General features: G+C 37.2%; 1 protein-coding gene across 19 annotated transcripts in view; it reads left to right on the top strand.

The window, feature by feature from the left end:
• CDC42BPA (CDC42 binding protein kinase alpha) overlaps positions 1–26867 on the top strand; it is a 327338-nt gene that overhangs the window by 208640 nt on the left and 91831 nt on the right. For all 19 annotated transcript variants that reach the window (XM_032289464.1, XM_032289476.1, XM_032289477.1 and 16 more), the window contains 2 exons: positions 10560–10807; positions 20093–20198. In XM_032289464.1, the coding sequence (XP_032145355.1) occupies positions 10560–10807; positions 20093–20198 (354 nt within the window). The remainder of the gene's footprint in view (positions 1–10559; positions 10808–20092; positions 20199–26867) is intronic.

The raw sequence follows: 26867 nt of genomic DNA, 5'->3' as shown, positions 1-26867 counted from the left end.
TGTGCAGAAGCTTTTTAACTTGATGTCATCCCATTTGTCCATTTTTGTTTGGTTGCCTCTGCTTGCTGGGTATTACTAAAGAAATATTTGCCCAGTCCAATGTCCCAGTGAGTTTCCCCAATGTTTTCTTTCTTTTTTTTCCCATTTATTTATTTTATTGCATTTTAGGTTTTGAGGTACATGTGAAGAACATGCAAGATTGTTGCATAGGTACACATGTGGCAGTGTGATTTGCTGCCTTCCTCCCCATCACCTATATCTGGCATTTCTCCCCATGCTATCTCTCCCCAACTCCCCACCCCCCGCTGACCCTCCCCTATTTCCCCGCAACAGACTCTAGTGTGTAGTGCTCCCCTCCCTGTGTCCATGTGTTCTTATTGTTCAACACCCGCCTATGAGTGAGAACATGCGGTGTTTGATCATCTGCTCTTCTGTCAGTTTGCTGAGAATGATGGTTTCCAGGTTCATCCATGTCCCTACAAAGGACCCAAACTCATCGTTTCTGATGGCTGCATAATATTCCATGGTGTATATGTGCCACATTTTCCCTATCCAGTCTATCGTCGATGGGCATTTGGGTTGGTTCCAGGTCTTTGCTATTGTAAACAGTGCTGCAATGAACATTCGTGTACACGTGTCCTTATAGTAGAACGATTTGTAATCCTTTGGATATATACCCAGTAATGGGATTGCTGGGTCAAATGGAATTTCTATTTGTAGGTCCTTGAGGAATCGCCACACTGTCTTCCACAATGGTTGCACTAATTTACACTCCCACCAACAGTGCAAAAGTGTTCCTATTTCTCCACATCCTCTCCAGCATCTGTTGTCTCCAGATTTTTTAATGATCGCCATTCTAACCGGCGTGAGATGGTATCTCAGTGTAGTTTTGATTTGCATTTCTCTGATGACCAGTGATGATGAGCATTTTTTCATATGTTTGTTGGCCTCACGTATGTCTTCTTTTGAGAAGTGTCTGTTCATATCCTTTGCCCACTTTTGAATGGGCTTGTTAGTTTTTTTCTTGTAAATCTGCTTTAGTTCTTTGTAAATTACGGATATCAGCCCTTTGTCAGATGGGTAAACTGCAAAAATTTTTTCCCAATCTGTTGGTTGCCGATTCACTCTAATGATTGTTTCTTTTGCTGTGCAGAAGCTGTGGAGTTTGATTAGGTCCCATTTGTCTATTTTGGCTTTTGTTGTCAATGCGTTTGGCGTTTTGGTCATGAAGTCCTTGCCTACACCTACGTCCTGAATGGTTTTGCCTAGATTTTCTTCTAGGGTTTTTATGGTGTTAGGTCTTATGTTTAAGTCTTTAATCCATCTGGAGTTAATTTTAGTGTAAGGTGTCAGGAAGGGGTCCAGTTTCTGCTTTCTGCACGTGGCTAGCCAGCTTTCCCAACACCATTTATTGAACAGGGAATCCTTTCCCCATTGCTTGTTTTTGGCTGGTTTGTCAAAGATCAGATGGTTGTAGATATGTTGTGTTGCCTCCGAGACCTCTGTTCTGTTCCATTGGTCTATATCTCTGTTTTGGTACCAGTACCATGCTGTTTTGATTACTGTAGCCTTGTAGTATAGTTTGAAGTCTGGTAGTGTGATGCCCCCCGCTTTGTTCTTTTTGCTTAGAATTGACTTGGCTATGCGGGCTCTCTTTTGGTTCCATATGAAGTTTAAGGTGGTTTTTTCCAGTTCTGCAAAGAAGGTCATTGGTAGCTTGATGGGGATAGCATTGAATCTGTAAATTACTTTGGGCAGTATGGCCATTTTCACGATATTGATTCTTCCTAACCATGAACATGGGATGTTTCTCCATCTGTTTGTGTCCTCTCTTATTTCGTTGAGCAGTGGCTTGTAGTTCTCCTTGAAGAGGTCCTTTACATTCCTTGTTAGTTGTATTCCTAGGTATTTTATTCTCTTTGTGGCAATTGTGAATGGAAGTTTGTTCTTGATTTGGCTCTCTTTAAGTCTGTTACTGGTGTATAGGAATGCATGTGATTTTTGCACATTGATTTTGTATCCTGAGACTTTGCTGAACTTGCTTATCAGTTTCAGGAGGTTTGGGGCTGAGACGATGGGGTCTTCTAGATATACAATCATGTCGTCTGCAAATAGAGACAATTTGACTTCCTCCTTTCCTATTTGAATGCCCTTTATTTCTTTTTCTTGCCTGATTGCTCTGGCTAGAACTTCTAATACTATATTGAATAGCAGTGGTGAGAGCAGGCATCCTTGTCTGGTGCCACATTTCAAGGGGAATGCTTCCAGTTTTTGCCCATTCAGTATGATATTGGCTGTTGGTTTGTCATAAATAGCTTTTATTATTTTGAGATACTTTCCATTGATTCCTAGCTTATTGAGTGTTTTTAGCATAAAGAGCTGTTGAATTTTGTCAAAGGCCTTCTCTGCATCAATTGAGATAATCATGTGGTTTTTGTCTTTGGTTCTGTTTATGTGGTGAATTACGTTTATAGACTTGCGTATGTTGAACCAGCCTTGCATCCCCGGGATGAAGCCTACTTGATCATGGTGGATAAGCTTTTTGATGTGCTGTTGCAATCGGCTTGTCAGTATTTTATTGAAGATTTTTGCATCTATGTTCATCATGGATATTGGCCTGAAGTTTTCTTTTCTTGTTGAGTCTCTGCCGGGTTTTGGAATCAGGATGATGTTGGTCTCATAAAATGATTTGGGAAGAATTCCCTCTTTTTGTATTGTTTGGAATAGTTTCAGAAGAAATGGTACCAGCTCCTCTTTGTATGTCTGGTAGAATTCAGCTGTGAACCCATCTGGACCTGGGCTTTTTTTGGGTGGTAAGCTCTTAATTGCTGCCTCAACTTCAGACCTTGTTATGGGTCTGTTCAGGGTTTCGGCTTCTTCCTGGTTTAGGCTTGGCAGGAGGCAAGTGTCCAGGAATTTATCCATTTCTTCCAGGTTTATTAGTTTGTGTGCATAGAGTTGTTTGTAATAATCTCTGATGATGGTTTGAATTTCTGTGGAATCTGTGGTGATATCCCCTTTATCGTTTTTTATTGCATCAATTTGGTTATTCTCTCTTTTCTTTTTTATTAATCTGGCTAGTGGTCTGTCTATTTTGTTGATCTTTTCAAAAAACCAGCTCCTGGATTTATTGATTTTTTGAAGGGTTTTTTGTGTCTCTATCTCCTTCAGTTCTGCTCTGATCTTAGCTATTTCTTGTCTTCTGCTAGACTTTGAGTTTTTTTGATCTTGCTCCTCTAGCTCTTTCAGTTTTGACGATAGGGCGTCAATTTTTGATCTCTCCTTGCTTCTCATGTGGGCACTTATTGCTATATATTTTCCTCTAGATACTGCTTTAAATGTGTCCCAGAGATTTTGGTATGTTGTGTCTTCATTCTCGTTGGTTTCGAAGAACATCTTTATTTCTGCCTTCATTTCATTGTTTATCCAGTCAACATTCAAGAGCAAGTTGTTCAGTTTCCATGAAGCTGTGCGGTTCTGAGTTAGTTTTTGAATTCTGAGTTCTAACTTGATTGCACTGTGGTCTGAGAGACTGTTTGTTACGATTTCCGTTCTTTTGCATTTGCTGAGGAGTGATTTACTCCCAATTATGTGGTCAATTTTAGAGTAGGTGTGATGTGGTGCTGAGAAGAATGTATATTCTGTGGATTTGGGGTGGAGAGTTCTGTAATTGTCTATTAGGTTTGCTTGGTCCAGGACTGAGTTCAAGTCCTGGATATCCTTGTTAATTTTCTGTCTGGTTGATCTGTCTAATGTTGACAATGGGGTGTTAAAGTCTCCCACTATTATTGTGTGGGAGTCTAAGTCCCTTTGTAAGTCATTAAGAACTTGCCTTATGTATCTGGGTGCTCCTGTATTGGGTGCGTACATATTTAGGATGGTTAGCTCTTCTTGTTGCATTGATCCTTTTACCATTATGTAATGTCCCTCTTTGTCTCTTATGATCTTTGTTGCTTTAAAGTCTAATTTATCAGAGATGAGAATTGCAACTCCTGCTTTTTTTTGCTCTCCATTTGCTTGGTAAATCTTCCTCCATCCCTTTATTTTGAGCCTTTGTGTATCCTTGCATGTGAGATGGGTTTCCTGGATACAGCACACCGATGGGTTTTGTCTTTTTATCCAATTTGTCAGTCTGTGTCTTTTGATTGGGGCATTTAGTCCATTTACATTTAGGGTTAATATTGTTATGTGTGAATTTGATACTGCCATTTTGGTGCTAGCTGGCTGTTTTGCCCTTTAGTTGAGCTGGTACTTGTTGTTCCTTTATATGTGTAGAGCCTCTTTCAGGAGCTCTTGTAGAGCTGGCCTGGTGGTGACGAAATCTCTGAGTACTTGCATGTTCCCAAAGGATTTTATTTTTCCTTCACTTATGAAGCTTAGTTTGGCTGGATAGGAGATTCTGGGTTGAAAGTTCTTTTCTTTAAGGATGTTGAATATTGGCCCCCATTCTCTTCTGGCTTGTAGGGTTTCTGCTGAGAGATCTGCTGTGAGTCTGATGGGCTTCCCTTTGTGGGTAACCCGACCTTTCTCTCTGGCTGCCCTTAGTATTTTCTCCTTCATTTCGACCCTGGTGAATCTGACGATTATGTGCCTTGGGGTTGCTCTTCTTGACGAATATCTTTGTGGTGTTCTCTGTATTTCCTGGACTTGAATGTTTGCCTGCCTTGCTAGGTTGGGGAAGTTTTCCTGGATAATATCCTGCAGAGTATTTTCCAGCTTGGATTCATTCTCTTCGTCGCATTCGGGTACGCCTATCAAACGTAGATTAGGTCTTTTCACATAGTCCCACATTTCTTGGAGACTTTGTTCATTCTTTTTTACCCTTTTTTCTCCAGTCTTGCCTTCCCGTTTTATTTCATTGAGTTGATCTTCGACCTCTGATATCCTTTCTTCTGCTTGGTCAATTCGGCTGTTGATACTTGTGCATGCTTCACGAAGTTCTCGTGTTGCAGTTTTCAGCTCCATCAATTCACTTATATTCCTTTCTATTTTGTCCATTCTTGTTAGCATTTCGTCAAATCTTTTTTCAAGGTTCTTAGTTTCTTTGCATTTGGTTAGAACATGTTCTTTAAGTTCACAGAAGTTTCTTACTACCCATCTTCTGAATTCTGATTCTGTCATTTCATCACACTCATTCTCCATCCAACCTTGTTCCCTTGCTGGCGAGGAGTTGTGATCCCTTTTAGGAGGAGAGGTGTTCTGGTTTCGGGTGTTTTCATCCTTTTTGCGCCAGTTTCTTCCCATCCTTAAGGATTTATCCACCTGTCGACTTTGTAGTTGCTGGCTTTCAGATTGGGTCTCAAATCTTTCAGATTGACGTTCTGTTTGTTGATGATGAGGTTATTTCTGCTTCTTGGTTTTCCTTCTGACAGTCTGGCCCCTCTGCTGTAGGTCTGCTGAGGTTCACTCCAGGCCCTGCTTGCCTGGGGTTCACCTGCAGCAGCTGTTGAACAGCAAGGGTTGTTACCAGTTTTCTTCTTCTTCTATCTTTGTCCCAGAAGGATACCCGCCTAGTGTCAATCTGATCTCTCCTCTATGAGGTGTCTTTTTGGATATATAGGGGTCAAGGAGCTGCTTGAGGAGACGGTCTTTTCTTTATAGGAGCTCAAATGGTGAGCTGTGAGCTCTGTTGTTGTTCATTCAGAGCTGCTGGGCAGGTACTTTTAGGTCTGCTGCAGCAGAACTCATAAACTGCTTTTTGTTCCCAGGTGCTCTGTCCCAGGGATTTAGGGCTTTATTTATGAGTTTCCGTTATGCTGCTGCCTTCTTTTTTTTTTTTTTTTCTTTTTTTCCTTCAGACCTGCCCAGCCCAGCAAGGAGGCAGCCTAGTCACTGTCGGCCTATAGCAGCTTTGCTGAGCTGCTGTGGGCTGCGCCCCGCTGCCGAGTGAACTTCCCTGCAGTCCTGTTTATATGGGTGTAGTTAGAACTGCTTTGGCGATGGTGGCCCGCCTCTGTTGGGGCGGAGTCTCTGCTGTGGCGTGTTGCCTTGGCAACGGCGGGCTGCCTCAGCAATGGCGGGTTGCCTTGGCTACGGCGGGCTGCCTCGGTAATGGCGGACGCCCCTCCCCCACAGAGCTGGACTGTCCCGGGTTCAGCTGCGCTTGCTGTGAAATTCTCAATCCAGAGTTTCTGATTGCTGTTCTTTTGTGGGGGTGGGGCCAGCCGAGCCTGATCGCCTGGCTCCCTGCCTCAGAGCCTTTTTTAAGTTGGTGTTCCAGTCGCCTGTTGAAGAGGCGCCGGGGTCTGTTTGTTTTCCCCTGCGGCCACTCACTGCGCTGGCTTAAACAGCGGCACTGAGGTTTGTGGCGCTTTTTTTTCTTTTTTTTTTTTTTTGCCCTGGAATCTACTGTCCTGGTTCTCTGCTCAGTCCCCTTTTTGAACCAGCATACGGGCGACTTCCCGTGGCTCCAATCGCCAGCCAAAAGGGCACCCGGACCGGTGTATTTTGTACGGAGAACCGCGGCTCCGGGGCGCCGACAAAGCAGCCGCGCGGGGCAGAGCAGCGGCGCTGGCCGGCACAGCAGCGCTGGCCACAACAGCCGCGCTGGCGAGCGTGGAGCACCTCTGCCCGGGAATTTCCTAGTCTGTGGGCAATAAAAACGCGGCGTCCACTCACCCTCTGCGCTTTCGCTGGGAGCTGCAATCCTGAGCTGTTCCTAAACGGCCATCTTGTATCTCCCCTCTGTATTTTTTCTTTTGCCACTTAAAAACTATTAAGTATACCAAAATAATTGAATTTTACACTTTTAAATGAGTGATTTATATGGTATGTGAATTACATTTCAATAAAAACAATTTTTAAAGAAAATTTTTAAATTGTTATATATGATGCTATGATGCTACTAGAGGTATTTTTCCCTCCTATTGTGTTAGTTTGTTGGGGATACTGTTGCAAAGTACCAAGCATTGAGTGGCTTAAAACACAAAAATGTGTTGTCTCAGTTCTGGAGGCTAGAAGTTCAAAATCAAGATATTGGTAGGATTGGCTTCCAGTGGTGTGTTGGCAGTCTTTGGCATTGCTTGGCTTGTAAGATATGTCACCTTGATCTCTGCTTTCATGATCACATGGAGTTCTCCCTGTGTGTCTGTGTCTAGATATCTTCTTTTATAATGACACAGTCTTAATAAATTAGGGTGTGCCTTATTGTTTTAATTTGATTACCTCTTAAAAACCGTATTTGAAAATAACGTTACATTCTGATGTACTGGTGGTTAAAGCTTCAACATATGAATTTGGGGGTAACACAGTTCAACCCATACACTTATATTTTTCACTTAATAGTGCAATAAGCATTTTTATTTCATTACCAAATTGTCACAAATAAAAGTTTAATGATTTTAAGTAGTTCAGGAAGAATTTTCACATACCTAGTTCTTATTTCTATTTATTATTACAAAATTGTCACAAACATAATTTTAGTGATTATAAATAATTTAAAAAGACTATCCACATAGCCACTTTTCTGTTGTTACCTTTAAATTTTTTTTTTTTTTGCGGTATTATAATTGCAAAAAACACGTTTATGCATTGCTTTTTCTATATCATTTTCTTAGAACAGCCTCCTAGAAACAAAGTTAACAATTATTTTAAGGCTAATTTATGTGATAAATCCCACAAATCTTTGCAAATATGAGAGGCCAGAAAAGTTGTACCTTTTTATTTATTGGTTTATTAGAGGATTGTTTATTTATCATATTTTGTTTATAAATTCTCTTTATTTGCTCATTTAATTTAGTAGTCTTAAGGTTTTTCTTACCAATTCATAAAACTCTCTGCATAGTAAAAATTTTACTTTTTAAAGTATTTTCAGCAATGATTTAACCAATTTATCACATATCTCTTAATTTTGTTCTTTCTTTTTAAAATTATAAAAGATTTGTTGGTTTTTCTCAGTGTTTCTTCTATCGCTTCAAAGCTTGGCTTGTCCTCTCAAAATTTTGATAAGTATTTAATTCTGCTTTCTTTTGGATGTTTGTTGGGTTTTAAAATAATCAATTGTTTAATCTATTTGGAGTTTGTTTTGCTAGACGGTATAACATGAGATTCATTTTTATTATTTCATTGCTAACTGGCAATTCTATTTTCATTTATTAATCATTACCTTACCCAGTGACTGAAGATGTCTCTTATATTGAATTAAATTATTTCAGAGAACAGATCTGTCATAGTAATACTTTAGTAAAGTGTTATAGTAGGTTCTGATATTTGAAAAGTATATTTTCCCATGCACCCCTTGGTATTTTGTTTGATATTTTTACCAGTTTATTCTTGTCCACAGAGTAGAAATATGTGTCCATGCCCTTCAGTCCCATTTAGAAAGAACTTTCAGTTAGACTTATGTGGAAGATAACTTGAAAAAAAATTGAACATATATACATTTAATCTTCCCTCTTAAATACTTTGTATTTTTCTATATTGTTTCATCTTATTTTGTGTCTTTTTTCAAGACTTTAGGTTTTTCATATAAATCAGAGAAATTTCTCACTATTACTCTGCAGTTAACTGAAATTTTTTGTCATGTATATTGCTTATTTTAATATCTGGAAGTATTGATTTGTGTTTGTCTTACAGGCTGTTGCTTTACTCAGCTCAACCAATTCTAACACATTTCAGTAGATTGATTTGTATTTTCTGGGTGAACTATTAAATAGAAATGATAAAGATGTTATTTTTCTTTACAGTATTCATTTTTTTTTAGCTGTTTTACGTGTTGGTCAGAGAGACTATTTTATATGTTGGTCTGAAATGAATGTTGCATGAGAGTGATAATGGAAGACATCCTTTTTGTTGGTATTTCTGAATTTACTCAATGTGTCTCTGATGTTTCAACATAAGTAGTATTTTGATAGCTCAAAATGGATATTTTTAAATTAAAAGAATTACTGTATTATTTTTTATGTAACAGTTTTATTGTGGGATTCAGGGTAGTATTTGGAATTATTACTGGGTTTTATAAAATGCTCTTGGGGAAGGGTACATAGTGAGATTATCATTTGGATTTGTAAGTTTAATCTATCAAAATAATTTTATGATACATTTATTAATAAGTTTGCTGACATTTAATTATCGTCAGTGTTTGAAATAAAACCTATTATTTCTTGGTAGATTTTTCTTTTTTACAGATGGTTTAATATCATTTGTGTTCTATTTGGCTTTTCACACTCTTAATCAATAAGTGATATGCATCTATAACCAGGATTGGTGGTATCTTTGTTAGGTTTTGATTTCAGGGGAATTTTTTTTCTTGACACTTACTGTACATGCTGCTGCCATCCCAACAGTCACAATAAACAGAACATCAAACTAAAAGTCTTCGTTTCTTTAGATGATTAGGAAAATGTAAGAATAGTACTGGTCAGTGGTCAGTGCCACAGACGTCAGTTTAGTCATCATTTTCATAGCAATGCTGAAGAGCAAGAATCTGCCTTGCTCTGGTTCTTCTCAAGTTAAGCAGACTTTTGCCTATTAGGCTGCCTCATAAACCACTGGACAATCTAGATTTGGCACATGAAAAATATTTTTTCGACAAATCGTTAATATTGCAGTGGACCCGCCAGGCCTATTTTTCTGGTCCACATCATTTCCTTTGCTCCTTTTAAATTATATATTTCAAATATGAAGGAGTCAGGGTATTTTTCCTTCTACTTTAAGTCAACTACTCTTACCAGTTTTATTGCCCTTGTGACTGACTTCAAAGAAGAATACAGTTACCTTCAGATCTTGATTCTTTGTTGTCCCTAAATCTAAGTGCATAGGTTCTTTTCGTTTTAAAAGTTTTATTGCAGCTGGGGAGACAGATAAGATATAACAAATTAATGACCTTTGGAAAATTACAAAGCTTAGGAAATCTTACAGTCATAATCTGTAGTCTGTATTTTCTGTTTACCCTTTAGGCAGTACCTGGAACAATCTTTGGACTTTACATTTTCTTTTCTTTCTTATTACTGAGAGGAAATTTCAGCCTTATTTCTAAAAAGGTAGATTTCAACCCAGTTTCTTCTCCTTCTTTATCCTACCTAAAGTGAGGAGAACTACCATTTTTTTTTATGAAGGAGATGTTAGTTTAGACCTTTGCCCTTTTTCATGGGACTATTGCAAAAGCTTTCTGTCTTTATTTTTGTACATTTTACTCTACCACTCCTTTGCTCATTTTAATTTTTTTAAGACACAGATGTGCTTAAAACTTTTTATCAGTTCTTCATCAGATTTAGGTTGCAGTTAAATTTTTCTCTCACTCCATACACCAACAATAATTCTAAATAAATTAGAAATTTAAATGTAAAGCAAGAAATCATGTAAGTCCCAGCCAAAAATTTGAATAAATATGTAATCTTTGGGTGAAGAAGACTTTTTAAAAATAATAACAAAGACTATTAAGGAATGTAAACTGAGGAAAATATTTGCAATATATGTGAAACAAAAAGTAGACTTAATATAGAATTTTATTTTTGTTAGGATGTACAAAAAATGCATTTATATGAATACTCATAGGAAGAAGTTATTTGATATTTTGTTATTCTTGTAGCTGAACTAGTCTTTTGTTATTACTTTTATAGCAAAAACAAATTAGTTACTCACCAGGAGTATGCAGCATAGAACATCAGCAAGAGATAACCAAACTAAAGACTGATTTGGAAAAGAAAAGTATCTTTTATGAAGAAGAATTATCTAAAAGAGAAGGAATACATGCAAATGAAATGAAAAATCTTAAGAAAGAACTGCATGATTCAGAAGGTCAGCAACTTGCTCTCAACAAAGAAATTATGATTTTAAAAGACAAATTGGAAAAAACCAGGAGAGAAAGGTAAGAATTGCATTACTTACTATACAGTAATTATTTATTGAGCACCTGTTATAAAAGTATTGGAGATACATAGACAGTAAACATATCCTAGACCTAAAGGAGACCAAAGTCAAGATTGGCAAATGGAAAATTATAATACAGCATGATAGAAAAGCAAATGAGATGATAAGTATAGGAGCACATATAGGGAAGGCTCAAAAGATAACTTTGGTACATCTAGGCTTTCTGAACAAAATTACTTCTAGCTGGGCATGATGGCACACACACCTGTAGTCTGAGCTGGTTAAGAAGGCTGAGACAGGAGACTCAATTGAGTCCAGAGTTCAAGTTCAGCCTAGGCAACATATTGAACCCCTGTCTCTACCAAAACAAAACAAAACAAAACAAAAAAACACTTCTAAGCTGAGATATAATTAGTAAGAAAGAAGTAGCTGGGAAGGAGTGTCCAGGCAGAATGTGCTAAGATCTAAAGGAAAAGGGGGACATGCCACATTCAGAAAATGAAAGCTGTTTACTGTGACTAAAACATAAATAGAAAGATGGGAATGGTGAGAAGTGAGGCTGGAAAGTAAAATAGAGGCAAAATATGACAGAGTACAAGGCATTTGCACATTATCCTCATGTCATTGAAGGAAAGTGACATGATTATATTTACATTTTTTAATGACCACTCTTGCTACTGTGTGGAGAGTGAACTGGGAGGAGCAGCTGCAAGAGATGAGGTGTGGGCCTCAGGTGGTGATGGTGAAGATGGAGAGAAGTGAATGGATTCTATCTAGTGAGAAGATAGAGCTTGGAGAACATAATAAACAGCAGTGAGAAATGAGGGAGCCGGAGAAATGACCAGTTATTTTCAGCTTTCTAGATTTCAGGCAACTGAATATATGTTATTGTCATTCTCAACTTATATTGGAAGCCCGAGTTTATTCAATTTGGTGCATTTATTCATACAGTAATATTTTTTAACCTACTATGTGTGACGCACTGTTGTAGGCACTGGTACAAAAGAAAATAGCAATGAAAAAAGATTCCTGTCCTATAGAACTTTCTATAAATACAACACAATATATTAGATAATGATAAATGCTAAACACAAAAAAAATTAACAGAGAATAGGGGCTATGAAGCATTTGCGGGAGGATTAAATTACATAAATATGGGATAGCCAGGGAAAATTATGCTGAGAATGTGATTGATTTCTCAGTTAAAGACTAAAAATAGACGAGATATATGAGAAGAGCATTCTACATGGAGAAGAATAAGTTTTTTACAAAATAGTGAGGAGGCCAGTGTGGCTCAAGTAGAATAAAGGGAGAAGAATAGTAGAGACAAGTGAGAGAGGTAACAGGGGCCACGTCATGTAAAGCCTTGTAAGTCGTATTTAGTGAATGTATAGTTTCTTATTCTGAGTAAAACTATTGCAGGGAATTACAGTCATGCATTGCTTAACACCAGGGATATGTTCTGAGAAAGGTATTGTTAGGTGATTTTGCCATTGTGCAAGCACCATAAAGTATACTTACACAAACCTCGATGGTATAGCCTTCTACACACCTAGGCTATATGGTGTAACCTATTGCTCCTCAGTAGTAAACCTGTGTAGCATGTTATTGAATACTGTAGTCACTTTTAATACAATGGTATTTGTGTATCTAAACATATGTAAATATAGAAAAGCTTCAGTAAAAATATGGTATACAAGATTAAAAACAAAAAAAAAGGTACACTTGTATCGGACACTTAACCATGAATGAAGCTTACAGGACTGGAAGTTGGTCTGGGCGAGTCACAACTAGAAGGTCTTCAGGGGTGGTTACACATATGGAATTGTTATTTCCTGTGACAGTAATGCCATCTTTGGGAATACTTCCTGAAGGACCTACCTGAGGTTGTTTTACAGTTAACTTTTAAAAAAATATTAAGAAGAAGACATATACTCTAAAATAACGATAAGAATTATAGTAAATATGTACATCAGTAACAGTCATTTATTATTATCAAGTGTTATATACTGTACATAATTGTATGTGCTATACTTTTATACTGCTGGCAGCACAGTAGGTTTGTTTACACTGACATCACCACATAACACATGAATAATGCTTTACATTTACTGTCATAAGACAGTTACAATATCACTAGGTGATAGGAATTTTTCAACTGTGTTATAATCTTAGGGGAACACTGTTGTATATATGGTGTTCCCCTAACATTATAATAAAGTTGAAAAATGTATGCAGTTATGGACTAATTAGTCCATAACTAATGGCAGTCCATAGTTGATTAAAATGTCATTACACAATACATGACTGTATTGTAGGATTCTGAACAGAAAAGTGACAAGTGCTGATTTGTGTTTTAACAGGATCACTCTGACTGCTAGGTTAAGAGTAGTCTGAATTAGGTAAGAGCAAAAGCAATGAGACCACTTAGAAAATGATTGAAGTATTCCAAGCAGAAGATGACAGTGGCTTTGGTCTAGGGTAGATAAGGGATAAGAAGAGTTTGAATTTTAATGGTCTTTAAAGGTGAAGATAGTGATGTATTGATGGACTAGATATGGGATGAGGGAGAAAAAAGAAGACCCAAGGATGATACTAAGGTTTTTGGTCCAAGCGGTTGGGAGAATATATTACTAGAGAGGAAGACTACAGGAGAGGCAAGTTTGGAATTGAGAGTATTATCAAGGACACATTTTTTCCTCCAACATGACTTTCATAAACAGCTCATTTTAAAGAGTTACAGTTGAGATGCTTATTAGACATTCAGTTGGAGATGTCATATAGGCTGGTGTATAGACAAGCCTGGATTTTGGGGCTGGTGGTAAAATCCTGGGAACGTTTATCATGGAAGTCCATGACATTTAAAGCTCTGAGACTGTATGAAAACACTTAGTGAATGGGTATAGATAGAAAAAAATTTCCTAGAACTGAGCCTTGGGGTACCCCAATTTTTAGAAGTCGAGAGATGAAGAGGAGCCAGCAAAGTGGATAGAGAAAGGGCAGTGAGAATCACAGGATAAAAACAGGCAAATTTGGTGTTCTGATGTTAACAGTGGTGTATCCATATGTGTCTGCAGCAACCTCAATTCTTACCTCCTCACAATAAAGAATTTGACCAAGGAGCATAAGACAGAGAAAGACCTAGACAAGTTTTAGAACAAGAGTGAAAGTTTGTCAAAAAGTTTTATTGCAGGAATAATAGGAAGCAAAGTACACTGGGAATTGGGCCAAGTGGGTGACTTGAGATTCAAGTGCATGGTTTAACCTTTGACTTGGTGTTTTATTCGTTGGCATGCTTCTGTGGGGTTGCATCCCCTCTCTGATTCTTCCCTTGGGGTGGGCTGTCTGCATGCACAGTGACCTATCAGCACTTGGGAGGGGCTGCATGCACAGTGTGCTTACTGAATTTGTACACGTGCTCACTTGAGGCATTCTTCCCTTAGCAGTCATGTGCTCCTGAAGAAGGTCATATGCCACCAGTTAACTCCACCATTTTGCCTCTTAGTGTGCATGCTTGAGCCCACTTGCCTAACTCCTGAATCTTATTGAGAAGCTACTGACGACCAGTTTCAGGCATGTCTATCTACTGGGAGACTGCCTTTTCCTGGCACCAGGTGTGACCAATTATTTTAGACAGTTTAACAACCACCTGACCATCACCTGATAGTTGATGGACATGCCTGGTTGAGGAGTTGTAGGGAGGGGGTCTTTCCTGTCCTGCTTATGTCTGCCTGACTGCCTACTGTAACACTGGAAACCAAGTGAAGGAAGTATATAAAGTGTATCAACATGTCAAATAAAATGAGTTCTGAATCAAGTGAGATAAGGACTAAATAATGGCATTTGAGTTTAGCAATATGAAGGTCATTGGTGACTTTGATAAGAACAATTTTAGTGGAAAAACAGGGGCAAAGACCCCACAGTAGGATCAAAAGAGATTGAAAGGAGAGCAGTTGGAGACGGAACATACAGGTAAAACTAATTACCACACAAACAAGCAGTGAAATCAGGTAATAGCTAGAGGAAAAAATTATCTTGAAGTTATTTTGCTCTTTGTTGTTTCTCTCTGTGTGTGTTTTTTAAAAATAGAAATAACAGCATGCTTGTAATATGATAGAAATTATCTCATAGATGATCGGGGGACAGCAGGGAGGAGGAAAGTACTAGAGCAAAGTACTTGAGGATGTTCATAATGAAGGGATTGGCCTTATTCAGTCCTGCTTTTTTAACCTATCAGAAGAGAAAGTAGAGTTTATGGGCATAGATGAAGCTAGATAGGGGTGGTGGGAACTTGTTTATGTGTTGAGCTCTCTTGTTGAGTTGGGCACATTGAACTAGCCGTGGGAGACGTTTTTGTGGAGATGTCAAGTCAGCAGCTTGAAGGCCACAAAAGCTTCAAGTGTAGATTCAGAGATCATCCACTGAATACATAATTAAAACCAGGCAGTGTCAGGTTTTAATTCTCTCTACAGCATCTGTAGAGAGAAAAGAGACAGCACCTAAGACAATACTGAGGAGGATTGGTATTTACAGGAAGGACAGAAGAGTCACAAAGGCAGCTGAAAAGAAGCTAGGAGTGTAGACTGAAAACTAGGAGAGCATAGGATCCCTGAACTCAAAGCCAGCCCTGTATCAGGAGAGCAATAATGGACAACACTGTTAAAAGCAGCCAGCAGATTAGATGTAATCACAGTCTGGCCACTGTCGTTTTGAGAGAGCAGCTTTCTTGAGATGGTGGAGGCAGAAGCCAGATTTTGGTGTGGTGGGGAGCACTTAAGTGATGAAAAAGTGGTTCCAGAAACTGCTTCAAGATGCTTACCAGCGAATGGGAAGACAAGGAAAATAGGAAATGAATTGTGACACAGGGTATGGGGAGAGTTTGTTTTCCTGTTTTTAATGTGGTACAGACAAGCTCGTTTAATGCTAACAGGAAAAAGAATGGTCTTACATGAAAATTTTACTCTATTTGTGTACATATTTTTCTGAAAGTCTTTGCAGTTTTTTTATGTTTTGTTATTGAAGTTGCTTCTGTGTCAGGAGGAAAGATTCCTAAACCTAACTAAATTTAACATTTGTCTTTAGATAATAGTGACGCGACACATTTGCTTGGAGATGGAAGATGATTTAATTTCCTTAAATTTGTCCTTTAAATTATAATTTCTCTTCAGTAATGTTACTTGGGAGATTTTTAAGATTATACTTTTAACATCAACCATCACTTATATTCTTTGTTCACCTGAAAGCAGTCATATAAAATTACCCAGTACTGATCCACATGCAATTTCATTATTGCTAACATCCTATAGCATCCACCAAATTGCTGTAGATGTAAGCCTATTTGTCACATAACAATACAGTCTTCAAAAACCTTTTCCTGGCTAGGGCATAGTGGCTCACGTCTGTAATCTCAGCATTTTGGTAGGCCAAGGCGGGCGGATCACCTGAGGTCAGGAGTTCAAGACCAGCCTGGTCAATATTGTAAAACCCCATCTCTTCTAAAAATACAAAAATTAGCCAGATGCGGTGGTGCATACCTGTAGTCCCACAGCTACAGCTGGAGAATTGCTTGAACCTGGGAGGCAGAGGTTGCAGTGATCTGATATCGCACCACCGCACTCCAGCCTGGGCTACAGAGTGAGACTGTGTCTTAAAAACAAACAAACAAACAAAAAACCATATTCTCCTTTTTCCCTTAAAAGATTGTTTTAAGTTTTTTTAAAACTATGTTTACTTCTAAGGGTAAATAAGCCATGCCGCATAGAACTGTCACTTTAAGTAAGCTTTGTAATATTAAAGTAATAAATGTGTATGTATGTAGATGTAGGAAGGAAGGGCTGAAATACTGATAGAACTGTTGGAAATTTAATTGAATTTTTAATGCAATCTAGAGTTGAGAACAAGGAATCATTTTGTGGTTCATATATCCTCCTCTTTCTCTGACCTCCTGGTTTCACCTTATTTAATTATTATATATGGTCACATAAGGTGAGCATAGGAAGTCTACAAATCACAGGTGTTTTCCTCAGATTTCCAAATGAAACACAAATAGGTGTTATTAAGCATACATTCATTGATTTCATTAAAAGTAAATGAGTGTGACTTTTAAGGGAAAGGATTGGGATTTGGAAGCATCAGGCTATAAGTAAATAAAGCAGATGGTACAACAGCCAATCTGGAATACTGTTATTTTCAATCAAATCAGGCAGTACAATTCCATTCTGGCATTTTCCGCTGTCATTTGCAGACTGTCATCTGAGGATACCTACCATGGTGTTTCTCCAGGCTGCTATCGTGCCCTCTCACTAATGTATTCATTAATGCCTTGGTGAAAGGAGTGCTTTCTGGGTGTTCTGAAGTGGGTGGCTTTGTGGGTGGCTGAACAGGTTGTACATAGTAGGTCCACTCTAACATTCTCATCTCCCTAAGCCAGTAGACTCTTTATGCCAGGTAAGTCACATATCTCAAACTAATTGTCTGTAGGCTACCTTTGGGTCCAAAGTCAAAGCTTTAGTTATTCAGCCTAGTAGTGAAAAACTACACCTGAATATTTAGTTAATGCATTAAACCACAAATCCTAGATGAGTATGTGCATTTGATAAATTTGGCTGTATTTAATTTTTTATTTACCCACCTTGGGGTAACATCCTGCTGACCTGAAGGAAGAAGCTGAGGCACAGGATATATTTAAAGAGTTTTCTTGAGCCAGAGTGAGGACAGCTGCCAGGGATATATTTCCAGGTTACCTTGAGGAGTGCTCCATTAGGTCTTTGTTACAAATAGGTTTTGAAAGGCAAAAGGAGACAGGAACTGGGCTGATACCAAGTTGTTTGACAGAAATTTTCATTTGTTTACAAAATATCATTGATTAGTGATTGGCTATTCATTGTTCAACTATAGAGTATGAGTCATGGTGTCCAATGTATGGCATTTTATCACATACTTGTCATCAGTTTAGAGCCCACATAGCAAGCGGCCTCAAGAGGTGATTATTTAGCTCAGGGTGGGAGTGAGATGGTGACTGCTCTCACATTTTAAATACCTCTCTGGGCCAGATAGTTTAAATGGTCTCACATTCCTCAGATTTATTTTCTTTTTCAGCTCTTAGAATTCATTTCTATATGCTACCCGTACTCCTTCCAATATAAATTGGCCAAATCCTTTAACACCTTCATTGCTTTTATATGTAGTCCCTGCTGTGTTCTTAACTGTCATCATAGGCCTGAAGACAGTGACAAGTGATTGGGCAGGTGTTAAAGATACTTGGCCTCCCCTTTTGAGGTAACTGTTTCAGGTGAAGTTAATGATTTATGCAAAAAAAAAAAAAATGGTGTTGCCTCAGGTTATAGCTGCTGTCTGGAGAGGATGAGATTGCTTCTACCTGCAGAGTTTGAGGGGATATGAGGATTCAGAGTTCTCAGCACTGTCTTTTGCTGCCCAGAGGTTCCAATATGTTGTCCAAAAGACAGAAACTGAGACAAAATTAATATAGAGTTTATTTGGGCCAAAGTTGAGGACGGCAGCCCAGGAAACACAAAGAAGTACTCCAGAGAACAAAAAAGAGGCTCAGGTTTTTAAAGAGAGACAAATCAGGAGAGGGAGGAATTACAGAAGTCTTCTGTCAGGAATTCTCATTGGTTTGCAGAAATAACATTGATTAATGATTGGCTGTACATTATTGAACTGTAGGGTATGAGTTAACAGTGTCCAGAATACAGCATTGTTGGTTTAATTTATAGCTATTGGTGACACTCAGCCTGGAGTTCACATAGCTGGTAGATAGCTCAAGTAGGGGAATGAAATATTACTGTAGTCACATTTCATTGCCTCTCTGGCCCTGCTAATTTAAAGGAGTTCACATTTCTCAGACAAAAAGTTTCTTTTCTTTCTCGGGGGCTCCACTCATTTGGAATCCACACTCTTAGCCTAAGAGGTTTGGTCAGTGTTGTGCAGATCATTTTACATCTTCTGATGGGATCCACCAAGAAACATTGTTCTGTAGAATTCCAGCCAAAAATGAATTCTTTGAGAATAGTCATAAACCTCAGATGGCCCCAGGTTGAGTGTCACTGTACACAATTAGAGACCTATACATTTATAAAACTGTTGTAAGAGAGGGAAGACTGAAGAACTGTTCTAGACCAAAGGAAATGTAGAGACATGACTACTAAATGCAACTCATGTTTCTCATTTGGATCCTGGACTACATAAGAAAAGGAGGCATTGTTGGGATGACTTGAATTGGGTCTGTGAATTCAGGTGGTAGTGTTCAAATAATGTTGATTCTAGTAGTACTGATTTTTTTTTAAATTGAGAGGATGGCTTAGTGGTTATGGCAGAGTGTCCTTGGACCTTGAGAGATATAAACTGGGGTATTTAGGGGTAATAAGGCACAATATCTGCAGCTAGCTGCTTTTCAGTAGTTCTGAGGAACACTAACGAAATCAGTACATACACAGTAATGGAGAAAATGTAGTAAAATATTAATTGGGGAATCTGAGTTAAGAGGATATGGGAATTCTTTGTACTATTCTTGTAACTTTTCTATAAAACTGAAATTATTTAAATTTCTGAACCCAGGTATAAATTCTAATTATGAACAAAATGTTTGGAATACTATTAATCAAATTGATAACACTAGGAATTGACTCTGGCCTAATATTAAATAAGGTCTTAGCAACTTTGTATTTTGTAAGAATACTGTGGTGGAAATACACAAAGAAAAGTGTCTAATTTGGTCTTAAACTAATTTGCCTTTGGATAGAACAAGATGAATGTGAAGCAGATGGCAATTATTATTTTCATTTTGGTACTTTATCAACCTTGATGAGAGACCTTCTCTGACTGTATTATCTAAAGTTGCCACCCTCTCTCAAATAGTATTTATTGCATTACCATATATACATATATAATTTAGAACTTACCTGAAATTAGTTCATTTTACTCACTGTTCATTGGCAGTCTGCCTCTACCAGAATATAAGCTCCATGACAGTAATAGCTGTGAAGACCTACAGTAATTCCTTGGCAGCTAGTAAGCACTCCATAAATATTTGTTAAATGAATCAATAAACAAATTAGTATTATCATAATATAAATTCCTGGAAAGTGCTTTCACCAGGCCTGTCATTGCATATAATCAAGCTGTATTCTATGTATTCTATTCAATATTTCTGCAGTTCAATCTGACATTTATTTATGTTTTATATGATTATTGGAAAAATGATTCAAGTTTTCAGTTGACCATTAATTCTCTTTTTTTGCTTTTGTGTTTTGAATTGCGTTAGTCAAAGTGAAAGGGAAGAATTTGAAAGTGAGTTCAAACAGCAGTATGAACGAGAAAAAGTGTTGTTAACTGAAGAAAATAAAAAGCTGACAAGTGAACTTGATAAGGTGAGTGATTGTCTCATGTTAATTGAGTACCTGCTAGATGTTCAACACTGGCAGGCATTGTGGGTATAACTTTATATTTAGCATACATTTTTGTTTGATAGTCTTTCTCGTGAGTTATGTTGCTTGTATGATATACACAAATCTTTGTTACAACAATCTGATAGGAGTCTTCTGAAGAGGCAGTTTTGCTTATCTTTTTTTATTCTTTGTCCCATTTATTTTTGGAGCCTCTATTACTTTTTCACGTTCCATTCTTATTAGTCCATTTTTGGGTTGCCATAAAGGAATACCTGAGACTGGATAATTTACAAAGAAAATGGATTTATTTTGGCTTATGGCTCTGCAGGCCATACAGGAAGTGTGGTGTCAGCATCTGCTCCTGGTGAAAGTCTCAGGAAGCTTTTAATCATGGCAAAAGGTGAAAGGGCACAGGAGAGACTGGGGAGGTGCAAACACTTTTGAACAACCAGATCTCACTGAGAACTCAGTTTTCATCAAGGGGATGGTGCTAAACCATTCATGAACAGCCTGCCTCCATGATCCAGTCACCTCCCACCAGGCCCCACATCCAACATGGAGAATCACATTTCAACCTGAGATTTGGAGGAGACCAACACTGAAGTCATATCACCATCTTTTCTCTTTCTTAGTCTTTTCTTTCATATATTCATAATTACCCTGTCATGGATGGGTAAGTTCACACCAAGTTAAGGCTGGCTCTTAGCAGGAACAGGGATAATTAGGCCAAACTTGGAGAAATTGTAACAGCTGATCCACGGTCACAAAGAAAAACTCATAATAGTTAGAAATGATACCAGGGGTAGGTGATAATCTAAAGAAACCACCTCAGCCTAATTTCTAGCTTGAATACAGAATCACATATTGAACTGAGAAGTAGCCCTATCCATGAACAAAATCTCAAATACTTAAAGGGATTATTTTCCACTTAGTACCTGAAATTGCCACCATTCTGCATTTCTTGTGCTAATTCCTAACAAGCAGTTGTAAAAATCCTGATACAGTATTAACCAGAAGTTTGTTTGTTTTGATACAGTCTTGCCCTGTTGCCCAGGCTGGAGTGCAGTGGCACAGTCTCCACCCACTGTAACCTCTGCCTCCTAGGTTCAAACAGTTCTCCTGCCCAGCCTCCTGAGTAGCTGGGACTACAGGTGCACACCACCACACCTGGCTAATGTTTATATTTTTAGTAGAGACAGGATTTCACTGTGTTAGCCAGGCTGGTCTAGAACTCTGACCTCAATCAATCTGCTTGCCTCTGCCTCCCAAAGTGCTGAGATTATAGGCATAACCCACCTCTCCTGGCCGTGTGAGCCACTGTGCCCAGCCCAGAATTTTTAATAATTCTACTTACATTTAAATAAGAAGGGCTGGATAATTGCATTTTCTGCCAATAAAAATATGTTCAATTATTAGTTATTTCAGTAATAGGCTGAAAGACCATGACTTGTAAAATAGAGACTCTTCCTTTTTGTTTTCCATATAGCTCTGTACTTCTCTATTTTTACCATGATTATTTAGCATTTAAAATGCTAAATAAGTATTTAAAACATTTTTAAATGACTGCTTGTTTTCTAAGCCTTTAAAAAAATGACTGTCTAGTTGAAAACTACTTGAGAAAGAATACTCTTCATAAAGTCTTCTAAAGCTAACATATGCAGATATTGTAGAAAGCGGCTGACTAGTAATAAAAACTGATTTTTAAAGCCATGAATAGTGCATAAACTTTATTGTATAACAGTTACTTCCACTGAAATAGGACTACCAATATTTGAACTTTATCCAAGCAGGTCACATAATTGTAATTTTATGTATTGACTAATTTGATTTAAAAATTTAATGTTCTTTTGGCCTATAAGACAGAATTTTAAGAACCTGTTGAGTTACCTTGGGGTTAAAAAGAATAATACCTAAACTCTATAAAGCCGCTTTATGTATAATTTCTAAGCAAACTACCTACTAAAACATGTTATTACATTTTAAGAAAAATTTTATTGGAAAATGATCAAATTGAATGTAGATGAAATTTTTACATTCAATTATTGGTTTAATTTCTTGTTAGCCATACATTTTCTGCTGAGTTTATCCAAAATATCTATTTAGAGAGAATATTTCAATATTCTCGTTTGATTAAAATTGTGTTGCAGTCTAATACATACGTGAGAAAGGGACATACTTAGGCCTAGTATACAAAGTGAAGCCTCCTTCATTTATTCCTGGAGAAATGGGGGAAATCTGGCATCTGTATTTCCATTTGAACCTCTGCTCTGTTTCTCAAACTTTTATTCAATTTTTCCTTCTCTCTCTTCTTACTTCTCAGTCTGCGTCCCCCTTTTTAATTCTCAGTCCATCTCAGTAATGATAAACTCAACTTCACTGTACAACTTCACTTTCCATTTTTTCATTTTCCATTTTGGTTTGAAGTGTCTCTTTTTCCCAAGGATAACCACAGAAGCATTTGTCATTGCTACACCAACTGTTCCATTGGGAACCAGCTTGAAGCAGACTAGATTTCTTCTTGACAGAATTGTAGATATAGAAGTCAAAAAGCAATTATTAGGTTAATTTTGAAAAATATATATTATAGATTTTCACACTTTTAAACTCCAAAAATAAAAACATTTAAAGAAATTTTTAATAATTAGATGACATTTTTATAAGTCTTATAAGCCCTACTTTTTATTAAAAAATAATTCATTGCAGGCCAGGCATGGTGGCTCAAGCCTGTAGTCTCAGCACTTTGGGAGGCCGAGGTGAGCAGATCACCTGAGGTTGGGAGTTCAAAGTCAGCCTGGCCAACACGGATGAGGTTGGGAGTTCAAAGTCAGCCTGGCCAACACGGAGAAACCCTATCTCTACTAAAAATATAAAAATTAAACGGGTCTGGTGGCACATGCCTCTAGTCCAGCTACTCAGGAGGCTGAGGAAGGAGAATCACTTGAACATGGGAGGTAGAGGTAGCAGTGAGCTGAGATCAGGCCACTGCACTCCATACTAGGCAATATAGTGAGAGTCCTTCTCAAAAACGTGTGTGTGTGTGTGTGTGTGTGTGTGTGTGTGTGTGTGTGTCTCTATACATATATTTTTTTCTTGTTCAATCTCATAACAAATTTTTAAAAATTAGCCATTTATGCCAGTGAGTAAAATTGTTTACTATAAGAAAAGTTATAATTTGTATGTTTTAAAAATGTTATTTCCAAAAAAATTCCAAAAAATGTGGAAAATACTTAACATGAAAGTTACCCATAATCTCGTCACCACAGAACAGGTATCTTAATTTTCTATGTTCCTTTCCAGCTTTTGTCTATATCCTTATTATTACATAATTGCAGTCATGTATACAATCCACTTACTAATCTGTTTTTTCACTTGAAATGTTATGAGAGCATTTTTTGATATTCCTGTGTAGTCTTATTATAAATCAGCTGTGTCAATGTACAAATAGTAAAACCTCATTTTCAAACATGAAAAATGAACTGATACTTAAAATTTACTGTGTGCAGATCGTCTTCTGAGTTACTTCGTAAAACTCATTTAATTCTCACAATAACTCTTAAGGTATACCCTTCTGTTCTTGCCATTTTATAGGTCAGGAAACTAAGTCAAAGAAGGGTTAAACTACTTTCACAATCACAAGAATGAGTACAGGTAGTCAGGCTCGAGAATCCATGCTTTTATTTGGTAATAATGCAAAGATTAACTTTTTTCTGACCAATTCCAAATAAAGTAAGCAATCTATTGAAAACTACTTATCACTGTTGTAATATGGCAGTGCAGTTCGCATTTTCCTCCTTCTCTTGCAAATCTCCAACTGAAACCCCAACCACAAATGTAGAAGGGCTATCAAAAATAATGGTAATCCAAAATGGATATTAGTGCAGGAATTAATGAAGAGAAGATGCTGCATCTGCAACTCTCAAAAACAGCTGGTGGACTTCTGGCTATGCTAATATGAAGAGATTGATTAATCTTCTCAAAATAAAATATTAAAAAGCAAATGCTCTTGTCAAAAACAACCATTTCAGAAGTCTGGGGTTAACCAGAGGAAGATGACAGCTACAAAACACTACTAAGATAAATTAAGGAATATCTGAACAAATGGAGAGATAAACCATGTTAATGGTTGGAAGCCTCAACATTGTTGGAATAGCAATTCTCCCCAAATTGATCTATAGGTTCTGGGACATCCCTATCAAAATTCTGGTAGGCTTTTTGTTGAAATTCACAAGCTTACCCTTAAACTTATAGAGGAAAAAAGACCAAGAATATTTAAAATATTTTGAGTAAAGCTAGAAGTTGGAGGATTAACATTATGTAATTTGAATACTTGCTATAAATATGTAGTAATCAAAAAGGTATAGTACTGGCATAATGAAACATAATAAAGAGCCTAAAAATAAGCTTGCACATTTATGGTCAGTTGATTTGCTACAAAAGTGCCAAGGCAATTCAATGGAAAAAGGATAATCTTTTCATATAGTGCTGGAACAGTTGGATATCCAAATGTGAAAAAAAAATGAACTTGGATCCTTACCTCATACCTTATACAAAATTAACTCAAAGTGGATCACAGTCTGAAATATAACAGGTAAGCATAGAAGAAAATATTTGCGATTTGGGGTTAAAAATGTCAAGATAATGACATTAAAAGCACAGTACATGAAAGAAAACTAATGATAAATTGAACATCAAAATTTAAAAAACATTAAGAAAATGAAAAGACATGCACAGAGAGGGAGGAGATATTGCTAAGTAATTTATCTGAAAAAATACATGTATTCATACTATGTAAAGAACTCTTAATGCTGGGCATGGTGGTTCACACCTATAATCCCAGCACTTTGGGAGTCTAACGCATGAGGATCACTTGAGCCCAGGAGTTCAAGATCAGTCTGGGAAATATAGTGAGACCTTATCTCTACCACAAAAAATTTAAATATTGGCTGGGTGTGGTGACCCATGCCTGTAGTCCCAGCTGCCTGGGGGACTGAAATAGGAGGATTTATGTGAGCCCAGGAAGTCAAGACTGCAGTGAGTCGAGATGATGCCACTGTACAGAGTTTGACCCTGTCTCAAAAAAAAAAAAAAGGAAAAAAACCTCTTAAACCTCAGCAATAGAGAATATAAACAACTCAGTTGTTTAATGGGTAACAGAATCGAATAGACATTTCATAAAAGATGATACATGAATAACAAGTACATGAAAAGATGTTTGTTATTAGGAAAATAGCACTTAAAACCACTTAACAATCAGTCAGATACTGCTGTATACCCTCAAGAATCACCATGGCACATGTATACCTATGTAACAAACCTGCACGTTCTGCACATTTACCCCAGAACTTAAAGTATAATATAAATAAATAAATAAATAAATTCCATTGGAGTGACCTTATCAACTATTGGCAAAGATATGAAGGAACTAGAACTTATGCACTGCTCTTAGAAGTATGAAGTGGCATAGCCCCTGTAGAAAATAGTTCCAAAAATTCTCAAAAAGTTAAACATATACTTAATACATAACCTGACAATTGTATTTATTGAAAAGAATTGAAAGCATAGTCCCTTCAACACTTATATATGAATTTTCATAGCGTCATATTCTCAGAATAGTAAACAACTGGAAACAATACAAATGTTTATTACTGGTGCATGGATAAACAAAGTATACCATACCCATATACTAGAATACCACTCAGCAGTAAAAAGGAGTGAACTTCAGATACATGCAACATTATGGTGGTTTAACTTCAATAATGTAAGTGAAAGAAGTCCAATACAAAAGACTGCATATTCTGTTATTTCACTGATATAAGATTTCAGAAAATGCAAAACTACAAACACAGAAAGCAGATCAGTGATACCTAGAATTCAGGTTGGAGACCAAGATCAATTGTAAATAAGCATGAGGATATGTCTTGAGTATTAGAAGTGTTCCAAAACTGGATTGTAGTAATCACTGTACAACTGTTTAAATTTGCTAAAAATCACTCAACTATACATTTATAATGGGTGAATTTTATGTTATATAAATTATACTTCAGTAAAACCATTTAAAAAAAAAACTGATAAAATTACATTTTCAGAAGCGAATGGCACACCCTGAGGTGCAAAACTTAAATCTCTTACTTGCAGTAGGCAAATCAGTGTGTGCTAGCAGTGATAGCTTTCCTGGAACTCATTTCCTTTTATGAAAACAAGGAGGTTGGAGGTAGGATTAAATGGGGAATTACAGACAAACTGTATATGCATAAAACAATTTTTATTTGTTTGTTTGTTTTTGCCAGAGGAGAAGAAATGAAATTTTGCTTTGTGATTTGTGCCAAAATTGCCTACCTTTGCACAGAAATATAGGTTAAAAATGCACACCAATAAAATCCTGTGTCATCAGTAGAATTCCTAATAACTTAAAATTGAGAGTTGACAAACTATGGCCTCTGGCCAAATCTAGCTCCCAGATTGTTTTTGTCTGAACTGCATACTAAAAATGATTTTTACATTTTTAAATGGCAATTTTTACAAAGAAGATGACGATGATTTAAGATTTTATATGGCCCACAGAGGTGAAAATACTTGCTGTCCAGTTCTTTACTGGAAAGATTTGCAAATCCTTGACTTAGAACGTGGTTGTGGCCTGTATTAGTTAGGGTT

Source organism: Sapajus apella, unplaced genomic scaffold (assembly GCF_009761245.1).
Source record: "Sapajus apella isolate SASKATOON/1434 unplaced genomic scaffold, GSC_monkey_1.0 scaffold22, whole genome shotgun sequence".
Classification (NCBI taxonomy): Eukaryota; Metazoa; Chordata; class Mammalia; order Primates; family Cebidae; genus Sapajus; species Sapajus apella.
The sequence above is the reverse complement of the archived record's forward strand: the minus strand, read 5'-3'. Positions and strand labels throughout refer to the sequence as shown.